General features: G+C 41.1%; 1 protein-coding gene across 3 annotated transcripts; it reads left to right on the top strand.

Annotated features, from left to right (window-relative positions):
• Positions 1 to 462: 462 nt before the first annotated feature.
• nsdhl (NAD(P) dependent 3-beta-hydroxysteroid dehydrogenase NSDHL) lies at positions 463 to 14,747 on the top strand. Of its 3 annotated transcripts, XM_077201525.1 has the most exons (9): positions 463 to 533; positions 763 to 833; positions 2,631 to 2,792; positions 4,147 to 4,293; positions 4,703 to 4,831; positions 6,051 to 6,193; positions 10,331 to 10,433; positions 13,126 to 13,485; positions 14,089 to 14,747. In XM_077201525.1, the coding sequence occupies exons 2-8, from the start codon at positions 813 to 815 to the stop codon at positions 13,456 to 13,458; spliced, it is 1,038 nt and encodes a 345-aa protein (XP_077057640.1). In that variant the 5' UTR covers positions 463 to 533; positions 763 to 812; the 3' UTR covers positions 13,459 to 13,485; positions 14,089 to 14,747. The 3 variants fall into 3 exon arrangements, with proteins under 3 accessions (XP_077057640.1, XP_077057620.1, XP_077057631.1); XM_077201505.1 differs by having other exon boundaries at positions 464 to 533; positions 13,126 to 14,747; XM_077201516.1 differs by having other exon boundaries at positions 483 to 533; positions 784 to 833; positions 13,126 to 14,747.
• The last annotated feature ends 4,623 nt before the right edge of the window (positions 14,748 to 19,370 follow it).

Genomic DNA, 19,370 nt, shown 5'->3' with positions numbered 1-19,370 from the left:
AGTATGCAGTTCACATTCTGCTTTTATCCTATAACTTGGGGGCTTTATAAAGTCAAAATATTTTTTTGTTTTGATTCATAAGCGCGCGCACACCGATCTTTTACCGCACTGATTTCTGATTGGCTCAGATTTGTTACTGGTCATGTTATTTCCAGAGCCATATAGAGTATCTCTATATGGCTCTGGTTATTTCTATTGTATTATTTGTATATCTCATAAAGTATCTTGTAAACAAATACACAAACGCGCTATATTGAATTAAATGTTCCCATAATATATAAATAATAAAAAGCACATGTAGGAACTTGATTGGGGATGTCATGAGGAGGTAAAAAAAAATATTTTTACTGATTGGGCCGCGCAGTGGCGCTCTTTGACGTAGCGCTTCTCTCATTGGTTCAACTCACATGTCGGGCTGATTCCTGATAGTTGTCTCGACCAATCAGATGTTCCTCCGCTCTCTGCTCATACAGCTCTTCGTGTTTCCCTCATTATCATTCATTACAGCTGTAACTCGAGTTTCAGTTGAACAGGTGAGTGATGCTATTGCTAACTTAAACTTTACAGAACTGGAATAAACTATATCTTGTATAATGGGCTTCGAGCATAACTAGTTTGTAAAAGTAACGTTAAGTTTGGTTGTAGCGAACTGTTCAATCGGAGTAAAACCTAAAATAGTATAAAGTGTGCAGTAATGGTTATGCAGGGTGTGACATCGTTTTTCAGAAGTGATTAGCCAGTATGTGTGTGATGGTTCTGTAGATGTGTGTGATGGTTCTGTAGACTGCTGTCGGGAGCTGAGAGAAACACAGATGGCGACTCGTATCAGACCGGTGAGTAGTGAACACCTGAAACACCTCACTATTACCTGAGTCAAGTCACCTAACGTTAAGTTTATGTAGCGCTTTATACAATGCATGTTGTTTCAAAGCAGCTTTACGGTGATTCAATGATGCAAACTGAATTAATTCCCTATTCGCAGAAACTCGTGTCATTGTTCGGCTGAAGTCAGTTCAGTGTTGATTCCGTTCTGTTGTAAAGTTCATCAATTATTACATTAGTTTATCTATAAGTTACAGCAGCTCTGCAGAAAACAGTGATGTCATCTTTCAGATCTCATACAGCCGCGTCACTCAGTCTGTCATATTGTTGAATAATAAGTGTATATAAACCCTATAACACTTGTGATGTTCCTGGTTAGAAATCTTATAAATCTCTCTTTATGCCACCTTATCACCAAATATTGGATTCAATCTTTTTGTCAACTTGTTTTCTTTAAATTAGGACAGGTTTTGTGTTTATTTCTTTGACTGTTCGTAGGCCTCATTGATCTGAGCCTCAGTTTTGAGGATAAAGTTCTCAAATTAGTGAAAAAAGAAAGCCTGAAATACTCAAAACCAAAAATAGTTTGTTTTGTGCACATGAACGTGTGTGTGCATAATAACCGAAAAAGGTGTAGTCTAAAGCCTTTGCTTATTATGCCTACCCTTTATACATAATTATCTAATGAGCGTCACTTTTCTCTCTGGATTTGATTCATACAAAATACACCGTTACATAAGACAATTTACAAAATGTGCATTCATGATTACAAATGTACACATTTCCGATATTATTACAATAGTTTAAATATTACATACACAAATCATTAATTTTGAATTCTATAATTAATTATGTGTTGAATTTACAGAGTGAAATGCACAATTAATTTTTTATCATAGATATTCCATAACCTTTGACAGATATGCTTCTCTTTTTTGTATTAGTTCATATCCTTACTTTTTTAAACGCATACATTCCTCTTAGTTTATACTGACTTTATTTCGAACAGCCTCTGAAAACTATTTGGAAGTTTATTATACACTTTATACATTATCTGTAAAATGTTTTACACTTCTTATTGCTCTCTTTTGTAACACCGTCAAACCAAAATGTATTCAAACACCTTCAACATTTCTCACATTATCACAGTTTATTCACTATAGTTTAGAAAATGGTGATAAAATATGACCAGAAGTCAGAGTTATTAAATGAGTTAATATTTCACAGGTTTTGTCCATCCTTCTGTTAGACTGTCTCACACATGAATTATGTTGAATATCTGTCAGCTGTTAAATTTAACTACACAATTAGATAATACCAGTTTAGCTCAACCAATCACCAAGCAATGCTTCATGTTGTTCAGTCTGCGCTGTAAAAATGTGCATTAGCAATTAAAGAAAAAACACTTCAGCAAAACATGATCAGCTCAAAGTGTCGGAATCATTTTTGGTCCCAAATCTTTATAATTTTACTGGTTTTCCACTGTATGAAGAATTTCTGGGTATAATGTGTCACGGTTTACTTTATTTTGCTCTCCATAAATTAACTATAGTGTCCTGCACACACTAGTAAAAATTATATCAAATAATATTTGGTGTCTGAATAATGTTTGGTTTGACTGTAATCACTGCAGTGTCCATCATGGATCCGTTCACTTTTATTTAGTGTTTTATTTATCGTCATTTGTGTTATTACTTTGTCTACTTGTGTTTAAACTGTGCTAATTGTTCAACATTATGGTTTATGTATGTTTCCACCCGACTGGCAGTACATGCAGCAGTTTGAGTGTGTGATGTTGTCCTCCGCAGAGCAGCAAGCGCTGCGCCGTCATCGGCGGCTCGGGGTTTCTGGGCCGGCACCTGGTGGAGCGTTTACTGGAGCGCGGATACACCGTGAGTGTGTTTGACATCCGACAGGCCTACGAGCTTCCAGGAGTGATGTTTCACCAAGGAGACTTGTGTGACAAACAGGTGAGGATCGTTCAGTGTCAGTAGCACACGCACACACACAAACACACACACACACACACGAGAGGCTTTCGCACTGGAGAAACCTTTTCCTAGTTCCTAGAACTGTTGGAGGAAGTTCCCGGTTTTGGGCGTGTTCGCACCGCAGGAACTAGGAATGATTTTAGTTCTAGAAACTAGAACTAATTTACTCCAGAGTCGGTCTAAACCAAGCGGCAACCTCCCCCTCTCTCTTGAAACCAACACGGAAGTGAATTAAACTGCAATTCATCGCCTGGCCGCTTGAGGCTGGCAGCAAAAGTGAGTCAAATCTGCATCTCCCCCATGTTAAAATGCCCAACTTTACCGCAGAAAAAAACATGTTTACAGCCTGGAGAAAAAAGTGGCTTTGGTCTATACAGCTAATTTTGCCCTTCATGACAACTGTGAGGGGGGTGATTTTTTTTTTTTTTTTTTTAAATGACTCATAATTTACCTCAATAGTAAGCTTGGTTCAAAATCAACCGCCAATATCTTCCATCAATAGACAACTTGATTGCGTCGAGCTAGGCGGGCGTGGTTTCAGCACTCGGCTCCTCAGCTCCACCCATGTCCCGCCTCTTTGCCCATTTTCGTTTATCCAGGAGTGACGCGCTGCCAAGATGGCGACGGTCGGCTACGCCCACTTTACTACACTTTATACGGACACTACGTCCATATTTTTTTACAGTCTATGGTCTAAACCAGCGCTGTAGGAACTACCCGTGACACTGATTGGCCGGACACGAGAAACACCAACACACGCCATTTTTAATAAAACTGTGTAAACACACTCATTATAGCCTATATATTTACTCCAGAAACTAACTCTACGAACATGGAAACACTGATAGATGAGCCACTTAACCTTCACACTGAGGAGAAAATCATGATCCTGTATTTCTGCTCAGCAACACTGGACATCAAACACACGGCACACACTAATAACACATGTTATAATGTATATCAGTTCTGTCTAATAACGTATTAGACTGTTAGACAGATCGTAAGCTATGAACACGGAGAATGCGAGCGCTGGCGTTCTCAGCGCGGCTCACGGCACCTCAGAGTTCCTGCTGGCGGCGCGAACACAACCAGGAAAACATTCCTATGGGAAACATCAGTTCTCGGGAGCCGGTTCTCTGACCGATCCCTGTCGTCTTCACGCTCTCAGCTGTTCTCCTCATGTGTTCAGGCTTTGCTGTCGTCTTCACGCTCTCAGCTGTTCTCCTCATGTGTTCAGGCTTTGCTGTCGGCTTCACGCTCTCAGCTGTTCTCCTCATGTGTTCAGGCTTTGCTGTCGGCTTCACGCTCTCAGCTGTTCTCCTCATGTGTTCAGGCTTTGCTGTCGGCTTTGAAGGAAGTGTCTATCGTGTTTCACTGCGCGTCTCCGGCTCCGGGCAGTGATGACCGGTCTCTGTTTCAGAGGGTCAATATCGACGGCACACGGACCGTCATACAGGCCTGTCTCGAGGCCGGGGTTCAGGTGGGTGTCATAATTCCTAGAGGTGTAACAATATATCATGTCACAATATATCACAATACAAAAATATGCCACTATGTATGGTGGATAGTTCACCCAAAATAAAAATTACTTGGTGTGAAAAAATTTCTAGTTTTCAGAGATTTAGTGTCAGTACTACATTAAACTACTTTATATAATGTATAATAATGCAATACTTACATTCTTAAAACAAGATACATTTACTTAAGAAGCAAAATGACTGAAGATATTAGTCTGTTTTTGTTTTGTTACATTCAATACTGTTATAATCTTATATAATATGCACAGTGGCTCCATCTCTGTCCACCCAGGGATTTCATATATGTTTCTGTGGCAGTTGGCAGCATGAAGTCTATCTAATCTGGAATAATCTTTTAAATTGTTTTCACAGAAATTAATTTTGACCAGCAGTGCTAGTGTGGTGTTTGAAGGAACTGATATCAAGAATGGGAAAGAGGATTTGCCTTACGCAAAAAGGCCAATTGATTATTATACAGCGACAAAAATCCAGCAGGAGAAGGTGTGTATGAATCATATCTGTGGCATATCATATTTCTCTCTATTACTTTACTTAGTATTGTATAATAAAGCTTGTTTCTGTCATAGAATAAAATAAGTTTTTTTTATCTCAGTTCTTTTTTTTTTCCTCACAATTGTTTACATCTCGCAATTCTGACTTTTAATCTTAGAACTGTGTGAGATAAACTCGCAATTCTGACTTTTTCTTTTTCTTTCAGAATTGCAACTTTATAACACACAATTGGGAAATATAAAGTCAGAATTGTGAGATATAAACTGTTTTTTCCTCAGAATTTGACTTTTTAACACGCAATTGTGAGTTTATATCTCACAATTCTAAGGCCCCATCCACACTACTACGTTTTAGTTTAGAAACAGAGACCTTTTGCTACGTTTGCACCTCCCGTCCACACTAAAACGGCAAAAGCGAAGACCTAAAACGGAGAAGTTTAGAAACTGTGCTGACCCCCATTTGCGTTTTGAATCTCCGGAGGGCGATTTAGTGTAGGACTTTAGAAACGATGACGCAGAGGCTCACGCTCGGCTCTCTGATTGGGTGTCATACAACGGAAGAAAACATACAACAACAGCCTGGACTACCAGTTACGTTAGTGCAAGCAAATTTTTAATTTTACAATGCTATAACTGCCTACATGCGCCGGAGGCAAGCTGTTATTCCAGCGATCTGTGACAGTTCCCGTGTGCAGCGGCGGTATCGACCCTACATGGAGCGTCGGTTTTGTGCTAAGCCGGGAAGAACCAGCGCATGGTGGGATAATTTTATCAATTAAGTTGTACTTCCTGAAGAATGGTGCGAAAACTTTTGAATGTCCAGATCGGCACTTATTAACCTCAGCGAAATCTGAGGAATAGGCTCGTCAATCTGTTTTCTGTTTACACCGGCACGTGCACGCTCAGTGTAGGTGAATGGTGACGTGATCCGCGTTTTCAGTCGTTTAATGTGGACTGAGATAAGTTCTAATATGCAGCTAAAACGCTGGAGATCGTATTCGTTTTAATTCTCCGTTTCTAAACTAAAACGCAGTAGTGTTGATGGGGCCTAAGAAATCAATAAAATGTCGCAATTATGTTTTTTAAATGTTTTATTCTGTGGCGGAAACAAGCTTCCATAGTATTGATCTTCAGCTCTCTTCTGAAATGAAGGATGTTGATGTTGGTGGATGTGCTGAGTCATTATGATCTCTGTGTCATGTGTCCAGCTGGTGCTGGAGGCCTGCAGTAAAGAGAGAGGTTTCCTTACGGTCGCCATCCGTCCTCATGGCATCTTCGGGCCCCGGGACCCTCAGTTAGTGCCCATCCTGGTGGATTCGGCCCGCAGAGGAAAGATGAAGTTCATCATCGGGTGAGAGAGGGGGACTTTGGCTGAAAGACTTGATTAAGTTAACTTTTGATAAATTAGTGAAGATGTTATGCTTCCACTAGACAGGAATGTGTTTCACAGCACTTGAACGTGTGTGTGTGGTCGTGTCTGAAGGGAATGTGTTTGTGTGTGAGTGTATGAAGAGTTTCATTTGATCGCCAAACACAAAGAACATTACAAATATCAGTATAAAAAGTGACCTAACTATTGAGAAATGTGTCCTAATTATTGTAAAAAACGGGTTAAAAACTCCAATAAAACTACATTGATCCAAATGCCAAAGAAAAGGGCTCCTATAAGGGCTCAGTGGCAGAGCGGGTTAGTCCACTAGGTGGCAGAATCACACCTACAATATTATCTTGACTGACAGCATTCGTATCGACATGAAGTGTTATATTAGTAAACATAGCAGCAGGAACATAACGATCAAGAATATGGTTTTCAGAGCAAGAAATCAACTAAATAAGACCAAAGAGCATCTCTACTGAACCAGGACCCTCTAGATTTGTTAAATTACTCCATGACATTGCAAAGCAGAGCACATTTAGTTCAGTTCATAGTGGAGGTAACTGTCCCACACTGCCCAGTCTGGGTTCCTCAATCAGCCTTTGTTACAGCCAGGAGCAATCGCTTTAGGAGGCAGTGTTTTGGGGAACTAAACAGACAACGACAACAAATGCATATTCTTAGTCCTCTCTTCGGCTTGTTGATCGCTGTGACCACATATTGTGTTCGAGATAGACGAGTTTCTGGGATTTTCAATGGCTACCATTTGCTTTATATTCAATGATGCCAATGGCTAGAGATCAGGTGGCTAATTTAAGCAACTAAAGTACACCTGTTACTTAAACAGTTTTACACATTTCTGTTATTTTTCTAATCAGGAATATTTAAAAGCACCCTGAATTATCCATTGATAATGCCATTGGTAAACTGTCCAGTTGACTCAAGGTAGAGTTTACACTTTTGTAGGGCATTTAGAAGAACTGATATCGATTCTTAAAGGGGTCATGACATGAGAAATTTGACAAACTTGCTTTGATCTTTTGGCATCTAAGAGGTTTTTGTAACATTAAAACATCCTCCAAGTTTTATAGCTTAAATCCTCCTCATAATCAAAGCATTTATTAAATAAAGCTCTAGGGATGGGCATGTTTAATCGACGATCGATTATTGATCATTAAGAATTTCGTCGATCACGTTAATTTGTTATCGATTATCATTAAACTAATGCTGCTGCGGAAAGTGAACGTGTTCCCCGGGCTGGTCAAGTTAGCGCGGAGGTACCTGTGCATCCCGGCAACGTCAGTCTCCTCAGAGCAGGTGTTTTCAGCGGCTGGACTGAAGCCTTGTTTACACTCGACGCGTCCGCACGAGCGCGAAGGTTAGCGCGGCAAAAATGACGTCATTGCGGTATTCGGTGTTTCACAGGCGAGCGCGTCGAGTATAAACGCCTCGTCTGTTTGGGGAGGTGCGCGCGCAGTCTGCGGAGACTCGCGCTGCAGAGCCAGGCGAAAGTGTAAACGAGGCTTGACGGTCAAGTTGCGGTCGCGTCTGACCCCAGATCATGTCATCAACATGCTTATCTTTCTCAACAAAAATCAGTAGACTGGTGTAGAAGTTGTATGTGAGTTACTAGTTATTTTTTATGAGGCTTTGTTAAGTAGCCTAGCCTAATTGATTGTTACAGTAATCTCTCTCACCCTCTTTCTCGACTTCGTTCTTGGATAGTTTTGAGTTACATTTTGACAAAACCTGTCAGATCTAAGTATTATTATGTTTTTGGTTAAGTTATTGTTTAACATGATTTTTTATTATTATTTATTATTTTGGAACAAACAAGGGTCTCTGTTTAAGAACGCCAACTCGCAGCTGCAGGTTCCGTTGCTTTCAAGCACCACAGCGCATATATCTTCAAGTTTAGCCTTACCGAACGTCCAGTTTTACTGCCACAAGTTGATCATCTTGTAATAAAGATCTAATCGAGGAAAAACACGCTGTATTTTTGTATTTTCATTGCCTTTTTAATTTATAAAAAGTTAAATAAATAATGAATTTGAATAAAAAAATATTAATGATTAATCGATAGTCGATCGTTAATTCTCCCGACGATCGACTAAGAAAATTTAATCGAATGCCCATCCCTATAAAGCTCCAAAAAGGGCTCGTTTGGACATTGTGGGATCTGTGATGTCACATGGGCAAATGGAGGAGTAAAAAGAAGTGTAAAGGAGCGCTGGCTTTGACGTATCCTGTATCACAGCTGGTTTGTGTCTCTGTACACACCTCAGGAGGATCCCAACGTCAGGAACCAGTGTATGGTTTATTTTTAATGGCGTCCTGGATCCGTACATGTTTGTTCGGAGCATTTGACTGCAAACGAGGCACAGTGTAATAGAGAGTTCGCAGAGAAACTTTTACTGCCAGAAGCAGCAGTATTGTGTCTGACAGCAGCTGCATCATAATGCTCTGTCTGAAAGTGATGGTTTTATATGGAGAATGTTTCTAAAGCATGCAATAGCGAGTGGGCGTTGATACTGTTTCCTATACAGTAGGTTCACTAATCATAACAGTGCGCGTTTACTGACCAGCCTTAAAGGAGCCGCACATTAAAAACGGATCAGAATGAGGGTTGAAAATTGTTTTTCCACATATATTTGTTTTTTGTGCAAAACACTTTTTGCTTTATAAGAGAACCTTAAGGAGCATTTAAAATAATTTTTAAAAAATCCTAAGAATCGATCTTTCATTCTATGCTTTTCAGTTGATGAACAAAGCTTTGTAGCTCCTCACATCCAATAAATCGCAACACGCTTCGTTACTTACGATTTGAAACCAAGTTTCAGCTTTCAAATTCTGTCAATTGTATTACGAAATTCAAGCAATGAATAGTTTTGGTGCTCTTAAAAGGGAACCTATTATGCCCCTTTTTACAAGATGTAACATCAGTCTCTGGTGTCCCCAAAATGTTTCTGTGAAGTTTCAGCTAATAATACCCTACAGAGACCCCCATTTTTGAGTGGAAGGAAAAACATGCTGTTTTTGTGCATGTGTCTTTAAATGCAAATGAGCTGCTGTGCCCCGCCCCATATCCAGAAGAGGGCGGAGCCTGTACAGCTCGTTCCTCGGATACTCCACGCCAAAAACTAAACATCTGTTTGGTTTTGATTAACATCTCTATCGCGGTCACGCTCATGTGACATTCCAGTTCTTCACTATCAAGAAAATGTATTGTCTGCATGCGTGTTAAAAGCCGTATCAGTTTAAACTTCTGATATATGGTTTTCTGAGCGCTAGTGGTGGAACGGATCACAAAATTCACGGTTTGGATCATTTACGGTTTTTGAGCCACGAATCGGATAATTTTTCGGATCAGCCAAAAAAAACATATATATATATATATATATATTTTGGGGATGTAACTTTGCTTTAACATTATTATTTAACATCACATTATTAAAGTGAACAGTCAGTAATAAAATAAGAACAAATACACAAATTACATCAGAGATGAATACTAAATAACAAAGTTACAAAGTCTAATCGGATAGTTGCAGAATCTAATCTCAAGCTTGTGAATAAAATCTAATTGAGTCGTGAAATTTGTGTCAATGCCCAACACTACACTTTAGTTAATCTTCCACGAAGAGACGTGATCTGCTAATAAGGTTCTCAACTTAGTCCACTAGGGGGATAGTAACTTGATTTATTTTAATTGTCTGTTTTTAAATATGTATGTTTTCTTCTTTTTGAAGAAATTAATATTGCATTTGTCCTTTTGCTTTAATGACAGCATTCAGGTGGCATGAGCAAAAAAATGATGATCATGTTTTAACATCGATCTAGAAAAGCATCTTGTGCTTCAATGAAAGCAAGAAAATCTGACCATCTGTATGAATTTTGTTCTTTTTTTTTGTGTATGTTTTTTTCATTTGATCATTGATTAGCCTAGTACAGAATTTCAAATCAATATTATTCATTTTAAGTCATTGCTTTTTTCCTATATATATATATATATATATATATATCTTTTCAGTGTGGACATTGGAACCCCACTGTATGTTGATGTGATGACATCATGTGATAAACCAGTGCTGTCTGACTCTTTATATGATGCAGAGACGGATCCAATCTTGTGGACTTCACGTATGTGGAGAATGTGGTTCATGGGCATATCTTAGCAGCTGAACACCTCAAGGCTGACTCTCCGCTCTGCGCTCAGGTATGTGAACGAGAGACCGAAAGAGTGTTTCTAGATGCGCTAGTCCCACGCGTGCGTGTGTGTATACTGTTACTGTGTAAACATCCAGCATTAATGATGCATTAAGTTTTGACTATCGTTTCAAGGGAAATGCAGTGATAAAACAAGCTCATAGGGGCTTTACGTCATTCATTAAGTGCAGCGATGGTCAATAAACCTTTTTATTAGCACAACCTGAGAGACCTTGAGTTTCGTCACGCAATTGTCCTGTCATGGAAAATGAGAATTTTCTAGATGCTCTGGAAAACAAACATGGTGTGGGTTTTTCAGTGTGATGCCAAAATATTTATTTTTGTAAGACACAGCCAATAGGAGCGTGGGACAGCTAAAAAATATCTGTTTGATTAGCTGTCTTTAACCACTAAAGCCCTATTCGGACGGGACTAGTTTAACATGTTAAAGCAGGGGTAGAGTAATTATCATCAGCGAATAGACCCGCTGTAAATATTCTGTTTACAAGTAGTTTTCCGCTGTTTTTCAAGTATGGAGACGCTTGAAAAGGCATTGAGTTGTGTTCTAGACGCTGGGACGAGTCTGTGGCAAAACACACACCATTCAGACCAGGAAGAAGATCGAAAGCACTGGTTAGAGGCACGACACTTCTTTTAGCGTTGAGTGCCTATTACCAACAGAACCCAATCAGAAGTTAATTAATAAATAATAATAATTAATAAATTGTTCGACCGGACATTACTGTTTTATATATATATAAATATAGGTTATATGTATTTGTGCATGTGACATCAATGACAGCAGCAGTTTTACTGAGATCTCTTATCCCGTGCGAATTGGCCATTAATACTACAGGCGTCCTGTGGTAAAATTACATTACTCCATCGACCCTTGCAAAGATAATCTCGTCCGAATAGGGCTTAAGGCCGTGTGTCCACCAAAGCGTTTTTTCACGCAGCTGGCGTAAAATTCTAATTGTTTTCAATGGGAGCGCCGCATTTTTTAAACGCCATGAGCGTAACGAGGTGCTGAGCGTGTATTTAACGCACAATCGCTGAGCGCCCGGCGTTTTTTACTGGTCGCCGAGAGTTGAAAAATGTTCAACTTTGGGTAAAACGCTGCGCTCATCACTGTCACTTTTTACACAGCCGTCCAATCACAGTGTAGGAGGGGCGGGACAAATACCACACCGACCAACTGTCACAACATTCTTTCTGTACAACGACGTCAACCAGCAGAGCTAACCGAACAAACTGGATGAAAAATACATTTTTAGTATGAAACAAATTATCTACGAAATCAGTTACAAGTAAACTGTGCTGCGTATATTCTGTATCATAGCAACGAATCGCCTCAACTGAAAAAACGCAGCGCAGCCAAAACGCTCTCAAGCGCCCACAGCGAGGCGTTTTCAGCAGAGCGCCCAGCGTTTTCAGCTGGCTAAAAACGCTTTGGTGGACACATGGCCTGAGTGTGTATGATCTGAATCTTGAGTAACCCACATTAGCTGGCTAATGAACTACTAGCAGCATGTTATATTATCATAAATGCTCTTTTACCTACTGCAACTAATATGAGCTGTTTATTTATCATGACAGAGGCCATGTTAGCAGTTATTGTAGTAGTTGCAAAACTCATTAAGAAATGGTTAGTTGAGCATTACTGAAAAAATGCTGCCCCACAGCCTTTCCAGAAACATAGCAGAACTTCCTCTGTGTGAAAGTGCTTCAATATTACAGGTGTTGATGAAAAACCTCCCAAAAGCTGTTTATTTTCCCGTACTTGTGGCTAAAGATACTACTGAACAAAAACTAACATTTTGACACTATTAGCAAACAGCTCTTGTGTGAACGTTTGGCAAATATAACTTTTTACCAGTAGTGGAATAATTTAATAGCAAACCTGTGGGAGCAACGAATGGACAATCCATCACCGTTTACTTGGTTTAAAATTTAAAGTCCCCCTGTGGTGAAAATCAGCTTTTAATGTTGTTTATATGTCTATGTGGTGTTAAATATGCTTTAAGGCAAACCATGTGTAAATTAAAGCAGAACGATTTTGGAAAATAATCTAATTGCAAATTATTATTTCAATTTTTTGTACCGATTTTGCGATTTAATATGCAATTATTTTGTAAGCTCTTAATCTTCTGTACAATGTAAAAAGTCCATTGTATCAAATTATTAGTTTCAATGCAAGTACATAGTTCTTAAAGCCACCTAATATAAAGTGGGACCATAAGTACTTTTAAAAATAGTTACACAAAACTCATCTTTGATCACCAAAATTACATTTCCTTGGAAAAAAAGTCTTCATGCCTTAAAATATCTTGAATTTAACTCGACACCCTTGCCTCATTTAGTATGCGCGGTTCTATGCAAATGAGCCCCGCCTCCACTCACTCACTCAGAGATCCACTCGTTGACGATCACACGTTGATCTGATTGGTTACAAGGTAGTTTGTGACGTCAGAAACACCAGCGATTTCAAAGCGTGTTTTTGAGACTGTCTTTGGTTCACTGCAGTGTTAAGCAGAAAATACTCAGCAATGCTGTCGACTTATGAATTTACACATGGTTTGTCTTAAAGCATATTAAAAACACCACATAGACATATAAACAACATTTTAAAGATTTTCACAAAGACATTTTTTTAAACCCAAACTGTACCTCATCCAGTTCCACTGTTCCCGCACTAACAGGCTTACCACATAACAAACGACGAGCCGGTGCGCTTCTGGGACTTCATGTCGCAGGTTCTGGTGGGTCTGGGCTACAGCGCCCCGCGGTTCCACCTGCCCTACACGCTGGTGTATGGGTTATCTCTGCTCCTGTGGCTGATAGCGCTAGTGCTGCGCCCGCTCATCCAGATCAAGCCCACCTTCACCCCGATGCGAGTCGCTCTGGCCGGCACACACCACTACTACAGCTGCGCTCGGGCCAAGCAGGACCTGGGCTACCGGCCCCCGGTGAGCTTGCAGGAGGCCATCGTGCGCACCGTGGAGAGCTACCCGCACCTCCGCCAGGGGGCGTAACGCGTTCCAGGACCTGCGGGATTACTAGTGTTTATTAACTACGCACCTAAAGGAGGAGTTCACATCAGAATAAAAACTTCCTGATGATTACAAGATGTTCATGTCTTTCTTTCTTCAGCCGAAAAGAAATGAAGGAAAACACTCCAGGATTTTCTCCATATAGTGACTTCAATGGAGTCCAACGGGTCGAAGGTTCAAAGGTGAGTTTCAGTCTCGACACGATCCAGCCGAGGAATAAGAGTCTGATCTAGACAAACCAGCGCACATTTATAACTAAATAAACATTTATATACTTTTTAATCATAAACGCTCGGCACATCATTGTTTTACCTTTTGTTTATTAATTTCTTTTGACTTGTTTTTTTGTAAACACTAGCTCTGTTCTTCCGCCTACGTCACGCGTGACCTTTCAACGTGATGTGTGGCGCATCACAGCTAGTGCAAGACCAGCATTTGTGGTTAAAAGTATATAAATGTTTATTTAGTTATAAATGTGCGCTGGTTTGTCTAGATCAGACTCTTATTCCTCGGCTGGATCGTGTCGAGACTTTGAAGCTGCACTGAAACTCACATTTGGACCTTCGACCCGTTGGACTCCATTGAAGTCACTATATGGAGAAAATCCTGGAGTGTTTTCCTCAAAAACCTTCATTTCTTTTCAAATGGAGAAAGACTTGAACGTCTTGGATGACGTGGGGGAGAAAATTACCAGGAAGTTTTAACTCTGAAGTGAACCCCTCCTTTAATCATTCCTATGCTAAATGTGCCTTCTCACCCGGATGTATCCGCATGTGATGTTGAGTTCAAATGGTAGATATGGACGATTGCCTTTTCCGACTTTTGTCCGAAAGAATTCGATCTATGTAAGAGCTATTCAGTTTTTCTAAACTTGTCTGTACAAATTTCAAATCAAGTTTCTAATAGTCACGTTCCCTTTTCAGTACAACATGAAATGGCATTCACTTCCTGTTTTACTTCATTTTTTTATTTAAAGGGATATTTCACACAAGAATGTACTTTGTCATTCCAAACCCATAATAGTTTCCTTTCATCTTAAGAAAAACACTGAAGATATTTTTGTTTAGATTCAATTGAGGAACAGAAACCTCAAGTAAAAGTTACAGCAAAACTTGACTCTTCAAAATGTTCATAAAGACATTAAGTGTAAATGTAATCTAGGGAAAAATGTGATATGCGATAACTTGTTAAATAATGTGATATTCTATATGCAATATGATATTGCTTTAAGTGTGTAAAATCAATTTAAATTAAAAACTGAAAATGAAAAATGTTTCTCATTCTTTCTGAGAAAATGAAGCATCACTACAACTTCTGAAAGTGAACGGCATTACATAAATGGTGATGTCACAAATATGACAACGGCATTTTTACATCAATGTAAAAAAACAACTTTTGCTCATCTTGGTAATGTATAGTTATATCAGCCTGAAAACTTCACATTAAGAACATCCAGGTTAACAAAAGCACCTGAAACTAGGGGTGGACGATTAGTTACATTTATTTTAATTTATCTTTGTAATTAAAAATGAGAACAAAGAGGCAAATAAAGTAAACAGTGCTTAAAGTTTTCATGTACATTAGATTTAAGCGCAGCATTATAATAAGAATCAATACAGAAATCAAATGTAAAAATGAAACGCTGCATAGTCTTCACTTGAATTAAATATACAGTGAATTCATAATACAGCTACAAAAGTCCTTCAGTCAAGAGCATTGAGGAATTTTCTCTTGTTTGATTGACAGCAGCAGATTTACTGTTTTAGGCTGCTGTCACTTTAAGACCTAATGCACTGGTCCTATTGACACGCATCCGATTTCTTTCCCATCTGATATCATTCACTGAAGACATGAAGACTGACTTGTCAAATTACCTTAAGACAAGTCAGTTCACCCGGCGGCCATTTTTGAAACGCCTCTCGGGCTTTCAAGCGCAGCTCATATCTTTTTGAATTGGGAAACTCTATACTAGGACCAGCCACCGGGGGGCGATCGAGACACGGGGTTTATGAGCTATACTAGGACCAGCCACCGGGGGGCGATCGAGACACGGGGTTTATGAGCTATACTAGGACCAGCCACCGGGGGGCGATCAAGACACGGGGTTTATGAGTTATACTAGGACCAGCCACCGGGGGGCGATCGAGACACGGGGTTTATGAGCTATACTAGGACCAGCCACCGGGGGGTGATCGAGACACGGGGTTTATGAGCTATACTAGGACCAGCCACCGGGGGGCGATTGAGACACGGGGTTTATGAGCTATACTAGGACCAGCCACCGGGGGGCGATCGAGACACGGGGTTTATGAGCTATACTAGGACCAGCCACCGGGGGGCGATCGAGACACGGGGTTTATGAGCTATACTAGGACCAGCCACCGGGGGGCGATCGAGACACGGGGTTTATGAGCTATACTAGGACCAGCCACCGGGGGGCGATCGAGACAAGGGGTTTATGAGCTATACTAGGACCAGCCACCGGGGGGCGATCGAGACACGGGGTTTATGAGCTATACTAGGACCAGCCACCGGGGGGCGATCGAGACACGGGGTTTATGAGCTATACTAGGACCAGCCACCGGGGGGCGATCGAGACAAGGGGTTTATGAGCTATACTAGGACCAGCCACCGGGGGGCGATCGAGACACGGGGTTTATGAGCTATACTAGGACCAGCCACCGGGGGGTGATCGAGACACGGGGTTTATGAGCTATACTAGGACCAGCCACCGGGGGGCGATTGAGACACGGGGTTTATGAGCTATACTAGGACCAGCCACCGGGGGGCGATCGAGACACGGGGTTTATGAGCTATACTAGGACCAGCCACCGGGGGGCGATCGAGACACGGGGTTTATGAGCTATACTAGGACCAGCCACCGGGGGGCGATCGAGACACGGGGTTTATGAGCTATACTAGGACCAGCCACCGGGGGGCGATCGAGACACGGGGTTTATGAGCTATACTAGGACCAGCCACCGGGGGGCGATCGAGACACGGGGTTTATGAGCTATACTAGGACCAGCCACCGGGGGGCGATCGAGACACGGGGTTTATGAGCTATACTAGGACCAGCCACCGGGGGGCGATCGAGACAAGGGGTTTATGAGCTATACTAGGACCAGCCACCGGGGGGCGATCGAGACACGGGGTTTATGAGCTATACTAGGACCAGCCACCGGGGGGCGATCGAGACACGGGGTTTATGAGCTATACTAGGACCAGCCACCGGGGGGCGATCGAGACACGGGGTTTATGAGCTATACTAGGACCAGCCACCGGGGGGCGATCGAGACACGGGGTTTATGAGCTATACTAGGACCAGCCACCGGGGGGCGATTGAGACACGGGGTTTATGAGCTATACTAGGACCAGCCACCGGGGGGTGATCGAGACACGGGGTTTATGAGCTATACTAGGACCAGCCACCGGGGGGCGATCGAGACACGGGGTTTATGAGCTATACTAGGACCAGCCACCGAGGGGCAATCAAGACACAGGGTTTATGTGTCTTGATTAATTTTACAATATCATTTTTGTACTTTTTTTAATGCATTAAAGTTTGGTTGCAGCATGGACTTTCAATGAATGGACAAAAATGAGAGAATATTAAAAATACCTTTTGTATTTCCAAGATTAATGTAAGTTATGCTTGGGATTGAATACAGTTTTGACTTCTGTCTCTTTAAATGCTCGAGCTTGTCAAACCTGGATGGATTGTGATTGGCTGTCAGTGTTTTAATCGTTGATCAGCTGAGAAAAAAACATTCTGAAATTGATTCCAACGATATAATTTCACTATGTTATTATCGTTATAGTTTGGTCAACTCTGCTATTCCTTTATATTTATAAGTATTTTTAGAACTATCGTTATCATTAGTAATCACTCTTGGTGTGAACGGGCCGCTTCAAGCTCAACTGGAAATATAACTGGAACGAGATGTTAGAAAGGCTGTTAACAGTTATAAATAGTGTAGTCATTATGATGCATGATCCGTCTTGCATCCGTTAGAGTAATTACTCGATGAATAGACACTACATCATTTTTTTCCTCTGCCCACTTCCAGCTCTGCTATTCAATATCTCCCATCAATGGGTTCAATGAACTATTATTATGAGTCCACACTGGCCGTGCTTTAGTGATGCGCGTTATTACGACATCAGTCTTTTGCCAGTGCTGCATGTTTGTGATTCCTCCAGCAGGCGTTGGATGGGATAGGGGTGTTGTTTGTTCGGATAGCTCACATTCCCCACCCGTAGATATGAATCGCTATCAGTCTGACTCACAGCGGTCAGACCTGTTCCTGTCCCAGAGCTGTAGGTGTAACCCAGGGTGAAACCAGTGCTGATGAGTCTGCAGAACACTGGGCACTGGGTTAGTGAGTCTCCTGGAGACCACACACACACACACACACACACACATCTTCTGACTAAGCTGTTCCCCTCCACTGAACATCATCCAGTTAGCATTTAGACAAGTTTATGTTAGCGGTTACTGTTTAGCCAGGCATTACTGTAAAAAGTCTGTGTGTGAGTGGTTTTGAATCACTATCATTGAATTCAAATAAAAATAAAAACTCACTTGGATGTGAATCTATTAGGGGTGTAACGAGACCCTCATGTCACGATTCGATACATATCCCGATACTGAACTCATGATACGATATTATTGCGATACTCCAAGACATATGATAAAAAATGTGCTGTTGATTAAAATGCTAAATTTGGTGTTACGTTGTGTGTGTGAATGAATAGGGTTGGTCTTGGTGCTGGAAACTCAAAGCACATCATTCTTTACAAATTGACCTCCAACAAATTACTTGCCTGGCCTTAAAAATGCATAATACAGAATTATTTATCACTTCCGAGTAGCCGTGTGAACCGGACCTACTTTGGCCAGGTTTACAGAGGTAAAGGGAAGGAGAAGGGGACCTTCACAGGGAGAGACTAGTGGACACTGCTGAAGACACTGACCTGACTGATGTTCCTTGGGGATCCATACACCGTCTGCGTATCTCCAGTGCCGGGCTACTCTTCCCCTGCGCCAGATCACCCGCACTCCTCCACAGGTGCAGCAGCAGGAGGAGGAGTGCGCAGGAGTGACTCCACTCCACTCACCTGATCCAGCTTTTCCACCTCCTGAACCTCCGGCCAGCTCGTGACAACTGTCGGAGGATGTGGGCTTATTAGAGCTGTGTGTGATGCTGTACATGTGATGAATTTTTTAATGAGATAAAGATTCATTATGATACTAACCACAAAGATATGAATTATACTAACACCTCGTGATAAGTTCTAACACTTCCTTTCCTCCTATGTCTGAGGATGACTAAAACTTCCACGATTCTAACAATAAATCTAAAGTGAGTGATGTCTAACCTCCTAACTTTTGACTTAATATAACTTAAAATTGGACTAACCGCTATATTGTGAAATGATTGATTAAAATATTAACCCCTCATGATACAGGATATCTTTGCTTATGTTACTAACGAAGGGTAATGAAAGGGGGGACTTGCTTTGACAATGTAACCAATCGTGATGATGGAGAGCGTGATATGTTAGTCATGATGATTCTGTTTTGAGATGTCTGGGTTGGAGAACTCGTGGTGATGCATCATGTTACATTATAAAAACTGTTGTATTCGTGTTTACTGGTGGGATTCTCAATGGGATTTGTCTGAGATCCACCGGCCTTGCTTCTTCTAGGGAGATCCTCTAAGAACTGCTTGGCCGTGATTAAAGCATTTAAAGGACATTTTTAGGAAAGTAAGTAAGTTAGAGTTTAGGGAACTCGGACAGAAGACGCAGGAGCCAGAGTATAAAGGTTATTGGGTGTCGATATGTAGACGCCCCAGATATTTATTAAGTGTCGACGTGTAGACGCTTGG

The sequence above is a fragment of the Siphateles boraxobius genome, unplaced genomic scaffold (assembly GCF_051911475.1).
Source record: "Siphateles boraxobius isolate OS27281-9 unplaced genomic scaffold, OSU_SipBor_1 117, whole genome shotgun sequence".
Classification (NCBI taxonomy): Eukaryota; Metazoa; Chordata; class Actinopteri; order Cypriniformes; family Leuciscidae; genus Siphateles; species Siphateles boraxobius.
Note: the sequence above shows the minus strand (reverse complement) of the source record. Positions and strands in the feature narration are given on the sequence as shown.

Coding starts and splice junctions, on each gene's coding strand:
- nsdhl (XM_077201525.1), top strand. CDS start 813: ATGGCGACTCGTATCAGACCG. Junction 4,294..4,702: donor GTCTCGAGGCCGGGGTTCAG/GTGGGTGTCATA, acceptor TTGTTTTCACAG/AAATTAATTTTGACCAGCAG. Junction 6,194..10,330: donor AAGATGAAGTTCATCATCGG/GTGAGAGAGGGG, acceptor TATATGATGCAG/AGACGGATCCAATCTTGTGG.